This window comes from Cariama cristata, unplaced genomic scaffold, assembly GCF_000690535.1.
Source record: "Cariama cristata isolate BGI_N322 unplaced genomic scaffold, ASM69053v1 scaffold10912, whole genome shotgun sequence".
Taxonomy (NCBI): Eukaryota; Metazoa; Chordata; class Aves; order Cariamiformes; family Cariamidae; genus Cariama; species Cariama cristata.
The window spans coordinates 11,483-27,461 of NW_009603245.1; the positions used below are offsets into that span (position 1 = coordinate 11,483).

Here is a 15,979-nt window from a genome sequence, read left to right on the forward strand (position 1 = left end):
TAGGGAAAAGTAGACTCCTAGTGTGATGGATACTCGGAATTTACAATATGAATTCATTTTAGGCCCCATTAAGCATATAAAGTGCCTTAAGATTTCATAGATGAATCTCAAGACATTTCTTTCCCTTCCAATGGAGGGATTTTCTTTTTCTTTAAGAAGGCAGCAAAAAGTTAAGCTTTTCTACAAGGAAAGTCTGCTTTTTATGTTTAGGACAACTCGAAAACCTGCTTATATAAAAAAATATAAAAGAATAAAGAAGTAGAGTCTTGGAATTTTATGAGAGATTTGCCCCAATCAAAAAACCAAACAACTATTTATGGGAACTAAAATGTAGAACAGCACAATACTGTGATATTTGAGATCATGATACATTACCTGTACATATACTTAGCTATTCATGTTATTGATAAACCATTAGGACACTCAATTATATACCCAATAAAAACACCATTAAGAGTCTTTAGAACTGTCCCTTCTTCTTTCTGAAGAAGGCATTTCTATACACTAAATTTTCATCTAGTATCAGAGTATAGGAAACAGAATCCACAAGGTGCTTTAATTGATGAGACCTCAAGTGCTGTTTTTCTTTTTTTTTAAAAACCTTTTTGGATAGTAAACAGTTCATGGGGACCACACACAAATACTACGACAGACGAGCTGTTATATTAAGTCTGTTGATTGGACTCGATATTTAGCCCACTGGTAACGGAGGAAGGAGTTTTACGACATGCTGGAGCAGCGTACTGAAGGGGAGCCCATCTGAGTCAATACTTTGTCCAACCATTGTAGAGGTCCATTCAGATGAAGTTCAATCCAGCAAGGAGTGCTTGTTACTGTTTGTCGCCTAGAAAACAAAGAACAGGCAAGTCAGAAAGCAGCTTTAGCTGCCATAAAGTTCTCCATCGTACGACCAAATACGTTTCCATCCATATCTACTACATAGAAAGATTTAAATCTACAACCATTACCATAACTGTTACTAAGCTTTTTTCAGACAGTCTTTGAAGAAAAAACCCAAAACATCCCACATCTATAAGGCACATCAATAATTACATGCTTGACCATAACACATTGAGAATATTCTGCTTTGGAAAATAAGAACTGCGGCGTTTGCTTTAAGTGCCACACCAAGAGCCTTACTTCTAAAAAGAAATTCAAAACCGAAGACTGTCCAAACGATGTGGTGTTCACATCACAGACTGCTGTGTGCAGCCCTATCTTAACTTTCAAAAGGGTCTACATGCATAACTGGGTTTGAATTTTGTAGACAGCTACTGAGAAATACGGAAGAGAAACACTTGGCTCTGCATTGTCAGCATGGCCAAACAACACAATACTACTGCAATCATAAGGTCTGGCTTTTTGGAGCAATTAACAAGATAAATGTGTAAGGAAACTCATAGATGTTGTCAGAAACACGATGTCAAAACACAGTGTGTGGTTACACTGTGCTAACTGATGCTATCTCAAAAGAACAGCAAACTTCATCTCTGATTTCCTGTAATCTTATACTTCTACATGTGTTTTGTACTGTAACATCCTCACACAAACAATTTAAGTAAAAATTGCGCTTCCCTTGTCTTCTACGTAAACTTGCCTGCAATTTTCCACAACAGAAGCCCTTAATTAAACACCATACAGAAAGTCTCAGTAAAGCTGAAGGACTGACAACTGTAAAAGCTGCATTCGCTCTCCCATATATCCTTGATTCAGAGACCTGTTATTCAAAAATCTTCCTTCTCATCTCCAAAGTAAAGAAACCAGTACTGGACATATTCTGCCCGAGAAATCCTGTTATTTCACTGTACTCACTCCAGGCATGGGAGTTTTCCCAACCTAGACTGGCAAGACTACTGTTGCTAAGCCAGTTTTTCCTACTAATTCTAGCTCTCCCAAAGTCAAAGCAAGGAGGCATTAAGATTCAAAGGCAGCAGATTAGTCAGGCACAAAACCCAGCCCCTTCGTTTTTACTGTCGGCACTGCAACCCTTCGCTCTAAGGAAATCTGTTTATATAAACAGAGGAACTGAAAAGGCAGAAAGATTAAGCCAGTGAGAGGATGGATTTCAAAAGTTGTCCGTGGTTTCACATTTTCTAGGAGAAGAAAGCGGCTGGGGTCTCTGCTCTCTCAGCACTTCAAAAAACATTGTTATTTTAGTCCCAAATGCCTATGCCAAAACAAAAGTGCTCCAACAGAAGGGCAATCTAAACCACAGGAAATATAATTCCATTTAGTCTCTAATCCTCTCCCAAAGAAGGAAGTTCATTATTCTACCGCTGTCAACTCCCCTACAACGTGTTCTACAACACACTTCCTCAAAATTTTATTACTGGTTCCGTTCAACAACCCTGGCTTCGCACTACACTGGCGAAAGTTGATAATACACTCACAGTCACTTAGCAGCCATCTAAGTTAAAACTCAGCCTCTTCTACCCTTGGATTTTCAGTTCACCAATTACTAAGTCTCTTTGCCATAATTACCACTACTTAAATTTCTGAAGAAAGATGATCCTCGACCTGGATAGCTCCTGTATTAACGTGAACACTTGTCGGTTGATCTGAACTTCTACCACCATCCTCAATTCAAGCCAACACGCATTGAGCAAAAAAGCTGTAAGCTATTTTGTCCACCAAGGTTATAAAACCTACCACCTTGCCATATCTGCGCGTTTATGCGCATATGCTGTACGCCTAAAATGTAAGTAATGCTTTGGCTTTGCTAAAGCTTCTTCTGTGAGAAACACTTTTGACATAAAAATGAAGCACGGAAGTTCTAACAAGAATGATGGATTTTACAGCCCTTCCTGGTCTATTTTGACAATTCAGACTACATTCATTTAAATTCAAGGTTGTGTTTGCAGGAGCAACCTCTTCTTCCTTTAATCATAACTGCAGCACAACTTACAAGTTTTGTGCATCAATAATTTATTAACATCATCTTAAACAGGGATGCAAAGAAACTAGTTCAGCGTTATGTCAGTAAGCAGTTTCTGTGCTGTTCTGGCAGTGTTTCCACTGCAGCTTTTTCAATTCTATGATCTCGCAACGGTTTGTAGACTACTAACACTCAACATTCTCCCTCCTTAGAAATAACTTTACCAAAAGCCTTCCCACTGTTTTAACCCAGCACTTACGCTCCATTCACTTCAAGTTCTCTCCATATAATCTGACTGATTAAGCCTTTCTTCTGTTCTGATTTGAATGTTGTTTTTAATTATGCGTAAGTGTATACATACTCCTTTTGAGCCAAATCCAACAGTTCTTTAAACTTGAGCCAGATTCCTTCTTGTGTACCTCTTGCTAACAAAGAGGTACCAATTTATTCCATTACTCAAATTTCTCATTTCATCTAATTAGGCTTTTACAAAATAGGCTTCATTTAGCAAAGCAGCCTTCCCCACGTACTGATGCTGCTATTTACGTGTATATGTTTCAAGACCAGATAAAAAAATCAAAACCCTAGGATTCACAGTGGAACCTACATGTCATTATTCAACTTCAGAAATGATCTAGATTTAAAAAAAACCCAAAACACAACAAACCATTATGTATTGCAATAGGGTACTGATATGTCAGAGTTCATTCTTTCAGCAGACAATTTCTAGAGAGGTTTAAGGGATTTGTTTAAAACCACATCTTTAGCTCTCCAAAATAATGAAATCTTTAATACTGCTCAATTAGAAGTCAATTCCTTTTCTTCCCAAATTCCCATACTACATTAAAAACAGGCACTGTCCTTAATTATAGCTCTTAGCTTGTGCTAAGAGAGAATGCAACTGGAATCTATTAAAAAGCAGATAAGACTCTTTTCCACTCAAAAAACTGCTTTTAGCAGTTTTGCTACATAAATACAGTCCTCTTACTCCTGCAAAGTTTCTTCCACGAGTTCCAAAATATTTGCCATCTCTTAAACATGTGCTCGCCAGCTGTTTTATTCTGCAGAATGCACTCCAAGTGACTCCAGTTCTTTCCGTCGGGTACTCTCAACTGTATCCCGTCCCACAACCTAATGAACTCTTTATACTCCATATAGAACAGGACAGAAACCAAAAAGACTGTACATCTAAACCAGCAAATAATTTCATAGCACAAACTGTGAAACTTTTAGATGATGTCAGTGATTTCACCACAATAAGCAAGCAAGCAGGACCGAGCAAGGAAACGGAACTTTGATGACATGCCTTGCTCAACAGCTGACTTCAGTGCAATACTATTAACATCAGTTTATTGGTCTCTGTGACTTATGAGCTCCATAGCTGAGCGGGAGAAAAAGGAAAATACGGGTTCAACTTGCAGATAGCATATCTACAATAGCAGTAAGAAGTCTGTATGTATGGCTTTCAAGCCAGGCAGAAACAGTGTATTAGTGAGAGAAGAAAAATTAGTAACTCGATATTTAAAAGCAAAGTTTTTTTTTTCCCCTTACCTGTATTCAGCTCCCCATCCTTTAACAAAACTCATTCTTATAGTACACATTCTAGTAAGCTGATAAACTGCTTCAAAACCCTGATTCACAGACTGAGCCAGAAGAGCAGCAAATTCTTGGTTATTAAAGATTTTTAGATTGCATCCTATAAAGGAAAAAAAAAGTCCGAAGGGTACAATCAATGAATACTTGTGTTCGCTACACAAAGCAACAAACTATGAAGAAACTATCAAAAGGAATGCAAATACCATCCGGTAAGTACATTCACTGGATATTTTTTACGCAAGACCTTTGGTAGGCTACTAACCTGGTGGAATTTTGCACACAGTTGCAGGATGCCAGCCATATCTTTGATTACAGTTGGGGCTCTGAACAAAAATTGCGCTATCGCTTAGGCACTCAGCAAAAACTTCTCCACCAATGTAATAGAGACGTACTCCCCTTCCTGTAGCAAAATTCAAAGGAACTCTAGTTATGATATGACCCAAGCAGATTAACAAACAAGGGAGTATTTTGTTTCAGAGAAGACCAAGGTTTTTCTTTACAACAGAAACAGAAATCTATTATCTACAGGACCACACTGCTGGTCTGACAGTTGTAGCAGAACACAATTAACTTGCATTTTTCTCCCACGAACGCACAGTATTTGAAGAAGCAGAATAATTTTTGGTCAAGAGCAGGACAGAATTTTCTAACCATGAAATGGCTTGTCACCAAATCCAAGAAAGGAAGTAGTGTTCATTACCAAGTAACTTTTTCACTTAAAGAAATACCAAAATTGAAACAAAAAGATTAGATTCAACAGAACTAAAACTTGTGTCAATAGTAAGTGTTGTATGTGAAGCAGCACAGGCCACCGAGAATGTTAAAAAAAAAAAACCCCAAGCCTAGAAGTAGATCACTTCAACAAACTCTACTTACATGCACCCACACTATTTCACAACCCATCGCTTATACCCCATCTCTGTACTACTTTGACAAAAACAACAAGACTTCATTTAGACCTATTACAAGAAAATACCTGTAAGAAATCCTATTGTTTGCTTTTAAATTGTGATCTTGTTCTCTGAGTGGAAAAAAGCACCAATCAGTGTGGGTTATTTCCAGCACAAGTAAGAGAAGTAACATGCAATTGACCTCCCAAAGATAACTATTTATAATCAACAGGACCTTTAAAGGCCATAGTTTCTCTTCTGCCTTTTCTTGAAAATTGTTTTTCAAATAAAATGCAAGCTGCTGTATAAAAACGTGAGAGCTCCTTATGTTTTTGCTTTTCCTTATCATTGATCATTTTGATCAGTCAGCACTGGCATAGCCTGGATTTCTGCACATCTAAAATTTTATTAGACAAGCACATACATTTGGCATAGAGGGGAGTCAGAAGGTTCTACTAAAGAGGTTGAACTTTTTTACTAAAAGTAAAAACAAAAAAGCAAAAAAATCTTGTGAATGTTGCTAAATAAAAGAATCCAGGAAAAAAAAAAAAGAAAAAAGTAGTTTAATGAAGAACTTTAAGCCAAGATGCTGTACTGTGGAAAACAATATTCTTTAACCACTACAAAGAAAATCTTGATCATGTCAAAGCAGCCTGTTATCTCAATGGCAGCTTTTCCCATTTCAGAAAAGAATTCACGAAGTATTACCAATATCTATTCTGCGTTTTATTAATTAGAATAAACTAAGCAGCGTGTTAATATTTTGTAATTAAAGCTTAAATTCCAGTTATAAGCAACTCTGAATACAAATGCTACCCAGGGTAGAGTGGTCCAACGAGGAGCCTGAAAGCCAAAAACCTGCCCCTCGGGATGCTTCGGTGCATTGTCTTTTTCCAGAAGGCAGAGAACAGCAACGCGAGCAACAGAAATCCCGTCCAGCTGAGTGGCTTCTTCCTGCGTCACTCTCAGCCTGCCAGCGGTGTGACTGCTGTTGTCACCAACTTAGCAACTACTGATTGAGAAAAGGCAGCTCCTTACAGCTCCAGCCATCACCACATCTCTTCCCATTTGCAACTGGCGGTGGTAGCAGAAGCTGCTACATTTCTCCCTGAGTTCAGAAGCGGTGACCTCTGTGTCTTTCCACTTCTGTCCTTAGCAAGAGAGACCAAGCTCTCCTTGGGAAGCCTCAAGAGAGAAGTTCAATGGCCGGTGAAAGGATCCCAACACACAGATCTGCCCATCCTACCTGGATCATTCCAGATAATTTAATGGCTAAAATGAAATCAAATACTTAAAAGATCAGAGATTTTTACCTATGTGTCGCCTTGTCATTTCCACTGTAGCATTTCTGTTTACATTGGAAAGCAGACCTAGACAAAATCGTTCTGAATTTGATGGATCTGTGAAGCCATCTACGGTCAGGGAAGGCTGCGATGCATGGAAGGTTTCTCCCACTCTTTGATTCAATTCATAATACGCTATTGAACACCAAAACGCAGGCTCCGAGTAAGTAACTGGTTGCAAGTCTAAAAAAAAAATTTAAAAACAAGCTTAACACAGAATTTGAGGCTGAAAAGAAATCTATCTGCCCTGCTATTCATCTCATCCAGAAACGACAGCGGTAGTCTCCTCAAACTACTCAAATTGTATTTTGCTTGCTGTCATTTTTACCTACCCCAGTACACAGAATGGAATTCAATATTCCACACAAGGGAAGGAGGAGGGGAACAAGGGGTGATCTAATCTGACCACAGCTCATGTAGTTCAGTCCTTGCCTTTTGCTTGGGAAAATGATTAAGCCAGTGTTGCTGTAAGTGCCAGACATTGAGATGTTTCTGTTGCCTTTCTATAACCTGCAAACATTTTGGCAATATTACTGAAAAGATTAAACCACCAAACACTGAACCACACAAAGGAGAAAATATTAATATGAAAATGATGTTCCCTTGTATTACACTAGATCTTACACTGTCTCTTTATCTAAAGGCAGTTCTAAGCTCCTTTTACTCTCCCCTACTAGAGGCTCAGTATCTTCCCTGTGCATCTTCAGCTTTTCCTGTACTGCTTCCCCCTTTTTACCTACCCTAATTACTTACTCAGCGTTCTGAACAGCATTTTCCTGTCACATCCTGTTACCATTCCTTAAACAAACCCAAGGGAATCTGATCTTCCTGAGGCATTTATACAGACACACAGCAATGGCACCTGATCAAAGCAGGTGGGCAACTAATGGGGGAGCAACAATTGTGTTGTGGTTACAGGTGAAACAGAACATGAGAAGAGCAGCAGAACACACATACAAGGGAGACAGCAAGTCTAGGCAGCACTAGGGATAGGCTAATGTCCTTTAAACTATTTATTTTATAGATGCTATTCTTGCACACACAATCATATTATTCTTTCTCTTTGCTAGAAGTTCAACAGTTACAGAAATATAGTAGTTATTAACCAGTTATTAACACAGTCCTATTATGTTTATCATCAGGAAGCCAACCAAATAGTCTCCTCCTAATACAGTTCTTTTTTCAAGTACATTTTCATTTTTAATGTAATTATATATACAAAGAAGAGTCATCACACACAGAGAAACAATTAAAAGCATTTTCAGCTTACCCAGGCTATGATTAACTGGGGAGAGAGTACTAGGAGACAGCTCTGCTGGAGATCCTGTTGAAGCAATACAGATTGTTTCAGGGCAAATGACTCTTGTTATTTCAGATGGGTAGGTATAACCACTATCCAGATACAGTTTTACATTAAAATTCTTTGGAAAAAGAAACCTCAGAAATCCTACAACCAGTTTTCCAGCATCTCACACACTTACTCTGAATTAAGATTACATTTAATTTTCCAGACTCCTGGGAACCTACCCCTCCTCGTAAAGACTTGATTAACATCTTAGTGTTGCAGTTGGCAGAGCTCTCACTTCATGCACACTCTGTGAACGTAACTTTAATTATGCACTTCTCCAGTGAGAAGGTAGTGACTTCTTCCTGAATTCAGCGGAAAAAAAGCTAAGAAATAGTGGACGAAACAAGCAAGATATTGCCTCTCCATTCTCAAAGGAAAGGGTTTATCTCAAGAAAAGAACAAGCTGGATTTCCTCATTTGAGGAAATTATTCTTTCCTGGAAGGAGGAAGGAAAAACCTCAGAAAAACATGAGCTCTCCAACACAATTTGTACACTAGTAGGCAAAATACAGGCTTTGCACAGAAACATTCCTGCAATGACTGATGATGTCAGGCTCTTTTAATTAAGGAATCTATTGTCACACAGTGGGAAAATATTGCAGTTTTTACAGAAAGGAGTGCAGTTGATTCCAATTAATTGAAAAAGGTTGCTAACATTAGCTAACCAAATGCATTCAAGTCTGCCAGCACATAGCAGGAGGTTCTTATCCAGCACATTAACTGTGCTTTGTCCAAGTCTAAGGCCAACCAGATTATCTAGAAACGCTTTCAATACAAAGGCACAAAGGCTTAATGTTTCTACTACTCTTTCAATAGAGCCTTCCACACAAGAATTACATTTGGAATAGAAGTGTTAAGGTTCAGAGACAGGTTCTCAAAATGCAGCGTTTCTGTACCTTGTTTAGGCCAACAGACATTTTGTTTCAATAAACCTGTTTCCAGAAGGTAAAGTTAGGGGTAGGTTGAAACCAGTCAGCTATTAAAAATCTATTTTAATGCTTTCTGATGAAGACTTAATTAGACCTGTATGTTTTTGTTACGAAACAAATGAAATGTGCTTAATATGGCACAGAATGTTTTAAAAGCATTCCCTTAGCAAAAAATTACTTTGTTCGCAAAAGACTGAAAGAAGTATTTTAAATAGAAAACACCAGGTTGTACAGCGGGCTGCTGCCATCGTTGTTCGGGTTGAATTCATGCTGCTATGCAGAGGGATCACAACTAGTAATCTCCAGTCTTCAAAGTAGTGAAAAAATAAATTTTACCTGTATCCATGCTTTGGTTCAACTGCTGGTCACTCGTTTCTCCATCTTCACTTATATATCCCGGAGGTGGTGTTTCTGTCAAAAAAAAAAAAACAACCATCCATCTATTGGTTCATTGACTGGGGAAATTTGTAAGATTTAGCATTTGGGGTTTTCGTCCTCAAGTCTTCGAGCTCCAAACGATACCTGAACGCTGAATTAGGATTTAATTTTGCTGTCCCTTTTCCCTTCCAGTAGAACCTCAAACCCATTAACTGCCTCATTGTCTACGTAAAATGTATCACTCTTGTATGCCAGTCAATTGCTCAAACATGTTATATAATTAACAGCTAATTCTTGTTTGTTCCATTTAAGATGAGATATTTTCACTACAGTGAGTAATAATTTTGCAGTTGTGATCAACAGCTTTCACATTTAGTAGAATTACAAATGAAAAAAACCATCTGGTGACTTCTACCAAAAAGTGAGCTGTCTTTATGTAGTATAACCATCAGATCAGATCCCCACCCCCCGCCTTACAGAAGTCGCTAGATTTAAAGCTTATTTTTCAGTTCAGTCCTCAAATCCATTTTTCTTCAACATCCAACAGTTGATTTCACTCGTTAATAACAACTATACTACCTAACTAGTTACACTGCACAAGCTCTATTATCACTACTATTACTTCCAAGCTCTATTAAAACCATCACCTATTCTTTTAACTAGCTTTCTTTAAAGAGGGAGTTTCACAGACCAAAGTAAACTCAGTAACAAGTTTGAAGCATTCTGATACTAGAAACTGTGTCTAATTCCACAGAAATAACTTCAAAGCCCAGGAGAGTATGGATGTTCCTTTTCTCCATTCAAAACGTACTTTGTAATCCAGATAATGAGTTAACCAACTGCCTTTCAGGAAATAATTTTCTTTGAACTGGGCAAATGTCTTTTCCTATATATTAAAGGCAAAACCTTTCGCGAAAGTGTTTGAAGCTAACTATCTCCACAATCGCCTTAGAATTGTCTCTGAGACATCTGAGGGATTAAACACATTTAATTACATTATTACCAAACAGCAGAAATTTAAAGATAAAGCCTTTTGCTTGAGAATTAAAATCAAACTATATCAAATATCACGTCTGAGATTTACAGCAATATAGCAAGATCAGAAGGAAGTTGGCAAGAGGAAACTAGATTAAATCAGTTGATTAAATAAAAGTGAACCGAAAGAATTGTATCTTTGGTTCATTCTGTAAAACTAGTGTGTTAAATATAGGCATGAAAAAATGCAAGTGAGAATTTAAAAGGATGATTAAGGGAAATCTTTACTAGCAGAAGTATGATGACAAAAATAATAATTGTTTTGAACATTGTTACAGAACCAATTGTGATAAAGTGGACTCCACCCATCTCCAAACCATTCATTATAGTTAAGCCCACAGCCATGGTAAAAGGTCAGTAACCATTTCCAATCCAACCCACGCCTCCTGTTTCCAGTTGCTAATCTAGGCTCTTTGGCACAGATTATTTTTCATATCTAGTCTCTGTCTGAGCAGAGGAAATTTCCTCCACCTAGTACTATTAATACTGTTTTAGGGTCAGAGGTTGAGCACCACCACAGCTGGAAATAAACGCTCAAGTGCAGCATTAAAAATTCTGCCAGAAGTTTGGACAACGCAGCTCCATGCATCCGTAACCTGAAAGGGAAGATACAGCCCCAAAGGCCATCCCGCATCTTCACGATCGACATCTTCCCAGCCGTAGGCAAAACCAACCTCTCTGTAGACCAAATACGGAGACAGTATCGCAGCGCAAGACTACCACGGTTGTTAGTCTGGACTACCGCTAAAGAAAACGGTTCTCCGAAGCAGGCTGTCAAGTCACACAAGACTTACCAGAACCTCGCTAAGTATTCAAGATTAAGTTAGCAAGGTTAAATAAAGCAAGATGCCATGATAGGAATACAACAGGAGGGTGTCAGTAACAAAGAGAAGGAGGCAAGGTGTGGTTAGCTGCATAAACATTTGAAGATCATGTGAATACCCGCAATCACCTTGAACAGACTTCCTGCAAATAACTACCTAGTTGTTTTAGCTCATTTCCATAGCACTGGATTTTCAAATGGTGGCTTTTAGGTAAGTTGTTTGCAAATGCTATCAAGCCCTCAGATTGCATCAAAAAAGTACACATAAGTTAAGACTTCTAGCACCTTAAACTGCTCTTTAAAGATCTGCTGTCCCTCGGTGGCAAAAAATGCGGCACAAATTAAACAGATGAGATCAAATTAACTGAATTTTTTTTGGTGCCATTTCAATTCTTGGATACATTTAAAGAAGAGACAAGCAACATCCTGTTTAAGACATGTAGATACAATTTGTACATTGCGTGTATTTGAGTTTCAAGGCAGTCATCTTATTCTTTAAGGGAGTCCAGATCTGAATTTTCAGCTTGTTTGTAACATAGCGGTGTTAAACATTTATGAGAAAATTTCAGCTTTGCTTGTTTCACACTCCAGGCAACTTCCTGAAGAGATAGGAAACAGGAAGTTGGGGCAGGAAAAAAAGGTCACCGATTTCATATATTTCAATAAGGGTACAGGTTTTAGGGTGCGCCATAGCCGATTAGTCTTGGTATTTGTTTTGGGGTGGGGAAGAGGCAAAGAGGGGAGAGAGGAACTCTTTAAGAGTTCAATATGGTTAGGTTGTTCTTTCACACCAAAAAGACAAAACTGTATGCACACAACAGTAACAAATACACAAAGCAGACCTCAATTGATTGTGAACTACAGGTCAAACACTTTTTAAGTCACTGTTTTGCAACTTAAAAAGTTTTCTCCACATACTACACATGGAGAGATTGAGCAGCAAGTTACTACTCAATCTCCAATACACAGCATTTGGCAACCCCTATACGTTTGTAAAACAGGCCTAAAGCCTAAGGTGCAGGTCTACTTTGTACTCATTAGCATTTTGAATCTTAAATAAGCTACTGAAACCAAGTAAGCTATTCTGAAACCACAGCAATACGGTTTCACACAGGATCGTGTTCTGCAAGCAACAGTGTTCAGGTATTTCCACTGGAATTAACACACAAAATCAAGTAAATTTAATTTATTGGTGCAACTTTCAATTAATCTGATCACTTAAGAGGATGTCACTACCATCTTTGTTCCAGTGGCACAATGTTAAACATACTGTTTACAGTGGGAGTTAAGAAAATACCTGGTATGTAATTGCTCTGTGGTTCAATTCCAGCTGGAAAGTTAGTGTTTTCAGGAATGGAATGGGTATAGTCATCGAGAGGTGGAAGCTCCGTTAGAATCTCAGTGTGCCGTGGCACTAGTACAGGAGGCAAGACTGGAAAAGCAAAATTCAAAGCATTAGTAAGACCCTCAAAATACACACTTCTGTGAGCTAAAAGGAAAAGAAATTCCAAAAGATCTAACAATTTCTTCAGATGTTCTGAAATATCCTGAATCTCAGTACTCCTAATACTACAATTGTACTGCTAGTTACTGAAAGAAACAGATTCCCGAGGCGTCTCTTGAGTAAGACTATTCCACATTAGCAAAGGTAAGTCATCTCTATTCTCCTTTTTGGTCCGGATCATACTCAGCCAGTTGGAAATTGCTAGCAGTACTGGAAGTGTTTATCAGGGGTATTTAACACACTTGTGAAGACTTTTCAGTAACTTCCCTATTAAAAAATTTCAGGGGATGGTATTCTCGAAAGCTGTACCTCTAAGAATGTTGTACTTTTAGCAAGAGAAAGCATCATCTTCCTCTATTTTTCATTTAAAACATTACGCTGAACAAGTACGTACAGATGCTGCTATAGAACGTCAGAAGCAGTCTTCCTACCTGGTGTCTCCACTCTCTGGTAGTGGTAAGGGTTTACACATACTTCATCCTTTTTAAGATTAAAAGCATATTCACAGTTTTCAATTGCTTTAAGTTCATGGTGACTGTGAAGATCTGGCCAGCGCCACAAACGACAGTAAATAACATGCGGTAATCCTTTACGATGAGATACCTGTAGACGGCCATCGAGAGATCTATAGGGGAAAGATGTTGAGAAGTATTTACAGACTGCATGCTGTCTCTTATTCACTCAAGCAACAGTGTACACACATGGGATGGGTAGTTTATTTATTCTCAGAATTCAGTGGACTGACACTGCTAGTGACATTTATACTTGTTAGAAGGCTTCAAATGTGATAAAAATGATGGTGTCAAGCAGTGACTTAACTTATTTTTGAGCTGCTCAAATTATTGCCAGTGAATTTAGAGTTCATTAAAAGCCACTTTACCTCCAACCAAGTATTTAGGATGATTGCTTCATATACGTTTTAAAAGCAGAAGACAGTTGTTAAAAAAATAATAATAAAATCACACATTTAATAGTCCCTTCCGCTGCTAAACCTCAAGGCTTTGCTGTGGCATAGATGCTTTATGGCTTTAAGCGTAAGAATTCCCACAGGGCTGCAAATAAGCCTATAAGCAGTCAGCTGCCCAAGTGATCCACATGGCAGTGTAACTGTAATGCAAAAAGCACGAAAGCACATCTTGTAAGGGCTGTACAGTTTATCTTCTTGACTTCATCTGCCTTGCTACCAGCTGAAAACGTTTTGCTAGTTTTAAGACAGACTGCATATGCTTACACAAATGCAGATGTTTATGATTGTTATGGGATGGGAGACAAACCTCAATACACAAATCAAGTAATGCGACATGAAAAAATAAAGAACCTGTTTAGAATTCGCCCACCATTAACTGCTGAAGAATTTACAAACAATTCTTTAGTAGCTCGTATCTGAGCCAATTAGCAAGATTTAACTGAAAGCTTGTGGCATACAAAGCAGTTTAAACACTTTGTAAGATTAGGTCTAAAGAATTAAGTTTCCCAACTTTGTTAATATAAATACCAAATCACATTAGAGCTTGCATTTAACAAGTCTTCCCATTCTTTCAATAGCACTGGCGTGAAAAAGGAATATTCCAGAATTAGAGTTTCATTGGTCAAAACATCAGCTGAGAACACTTGGATTTCTACACTGGCAAGCAAATATTTTAAAATGCTGTACCATGAGAGGCCTAGGAAGCATTTTAGTCTATTTTACAGCTAAAGCATCCCATTGCAGACCCTCCAAAGCCAATCCCTCCCACAAGATTTCTATGATGCGAGAGAGGGCAGAATATTCACCTGGTTTGTTCAGAGAAGCTGTAAAGGCCTGTTGTATCCCACTGATCTATCGTGTTTGGTGTACTCAGTCCCCAAATTTCAGAGCAAGTGCTGTGCATAAATTGAAAACAAAAACAAAAAATTGATATGAATATGGAACATGGTTATTCAAAACACCATGATGTCAAACATGGAAAAAATGTACAGAATACTTCCTTTCACATAGAAGATAGAGCATTGTTAGACTTTCATTTAAACTCACATCTCATGCTATATTTTCTATATGAAGGAGGCTATCAAAATGGAACGCGTGATTCAAGGTAAATGATAATGTTTATAAAAGGTGAACAAGCTCTCTGGTTTCAAGTAGTCGATACAGTTGTAATGTTCCTTAAAACAGGCAAAACTTCCTCAGCCTAGCTCTTAACAAAATTCAATTTTAGAGGGTAGTTTCTGGGTTGGGTTTTTTGTTTTTGTTTGTTTTTAAACATAGGCTTCCCTAAGACTTCAAACAAAGGCCACATGAATCTGAAACTGAACATCATGATCTAACTTTCAGGTACCACCAACGTAAGCATTAATCTCCTTCTCCATGCACATACTGATTTGCTGCTTTTCCCAAAACAGGAAAATCTGGACTCTGAAGAAAAGCACATTGTAGCTGATACTTCTCACTGCTTTCTGTACTCTCCTTGATGAAAGAACTAAATATTCTTTTCCACTGTATACAAAACACAGAATGTTTAACACAGTTGTACAGTACAGTACTTTAAGACTTAACTATAAAATAACAAAACCTTAATTGCTAAACTAAGCAGGAGGAGAGAAGATACAACTAATTCTTTACCAAACTGGTTCAATGCCAAGATCACAACAGTAAAGAAAAAGGAGCCTTCAGTCACAGGCACAAACTAAAAGCAGTGGCAGATTTAAGCAAAGCAAGAAAACAGCATGGGCTCATAAGTGGGCAGCAGACTTTCAGAGCTGAGCTTGACTTACACTTCTTATCATAGACTTGCTCTGTGACCACCAAAACCTGTTTGTTTTATGTAAGTAACACACAACTAAACTTTGCACCTCAGCAATGAGGAGGATTTGGTTCACAAGCAACTCGCGTCTCCACTTCCTAACTACAAAGTCTGAAGTTTGACTGGCTGCTACGTTACCTTTAAAACTAACAGCCTCTGAAAAGTTGCAATGGAAGGAAAAAAATTCAAGTTCACCGTACTCCTGGTTTTAAATATAGGTGTTGCGATTTAAATTTAAACTACTAAGCTTAGCTGATACACTCACGAGTTTGGATTGAGTGCTTAAGGGAAGAGAAGCGAGGTCGGTATTTTTATTTCTCCTCTCTACACAAGGAAAATTCAGTAGTGTTATGAAACAAGAGAGCAGACAGCACAGCACTGCACCTAAAATCACTTTCAGGGCTGACAACCACCTCAATTCCACGTTCGGGCTACTGATAAAGGGAAGGAATTGTTCTTGTCCCCTTCTTGCCTGTCC

The 15,979-nt window shown here is 38.2% G+C and overlaps 1 protein-coding gene across 1 annotated transcript; it reads right to left on the reverse strand.

Annotated features, from left to right (window-relative positions):
* Positions 1-591: 591 nt before the first annotated feature.
* Positions 592-14,592, reverse strand: SMAD2 (SMAD family member 2). Its single transcript, XM_009695102.1, has 9 exons — positions 14,495-14,592; positions 13,153-13,346; positions 12,515-12,649; positions 9,318-9,392; positions 7,975-8,028; positions 6,675-6,887; positions 4,734-4,871; positions 4,427-4,571; positions 592-844 (listed from the first exon to the last, which is right to left on the reverse strand). Exons 1-9 carry the CDS (start codon positions 14,590-14,592, stop codon positions 721-723), a joined length of 1,176 nt encoding a protein of 391 aa, XP_009693404.1. The 3' UTR covers positions 592-720.
* Positions 14,593-15,979: the final 1,387 nt, after the last annotated feature.

Bases quoted from the DNA above. Each gene is read 5' to 3' on its own strand.
- SMAD2 (XM_009695102.1), bottom strand. From the start codon at position 14,592: ATGCACAGCACTTGCTCTGAAATTTGGGGACTGAGTACACCAAACACG. The intron at 12,650-13,152 runs GTAGGAAGACTG...TTGCTTTTCCAG, and splicing joins CCAGAGAGTGGAGACACCAG to TCTTGCCTCCTGTACTAGTG. The intron at 6,888-7,974 runs GTAAGCTGAAAA...TTTTTTTTTTAG, and splicing joins CCCAGTTAATCATAGCCTGG to ACTTGCAACCAGTTACTTAC.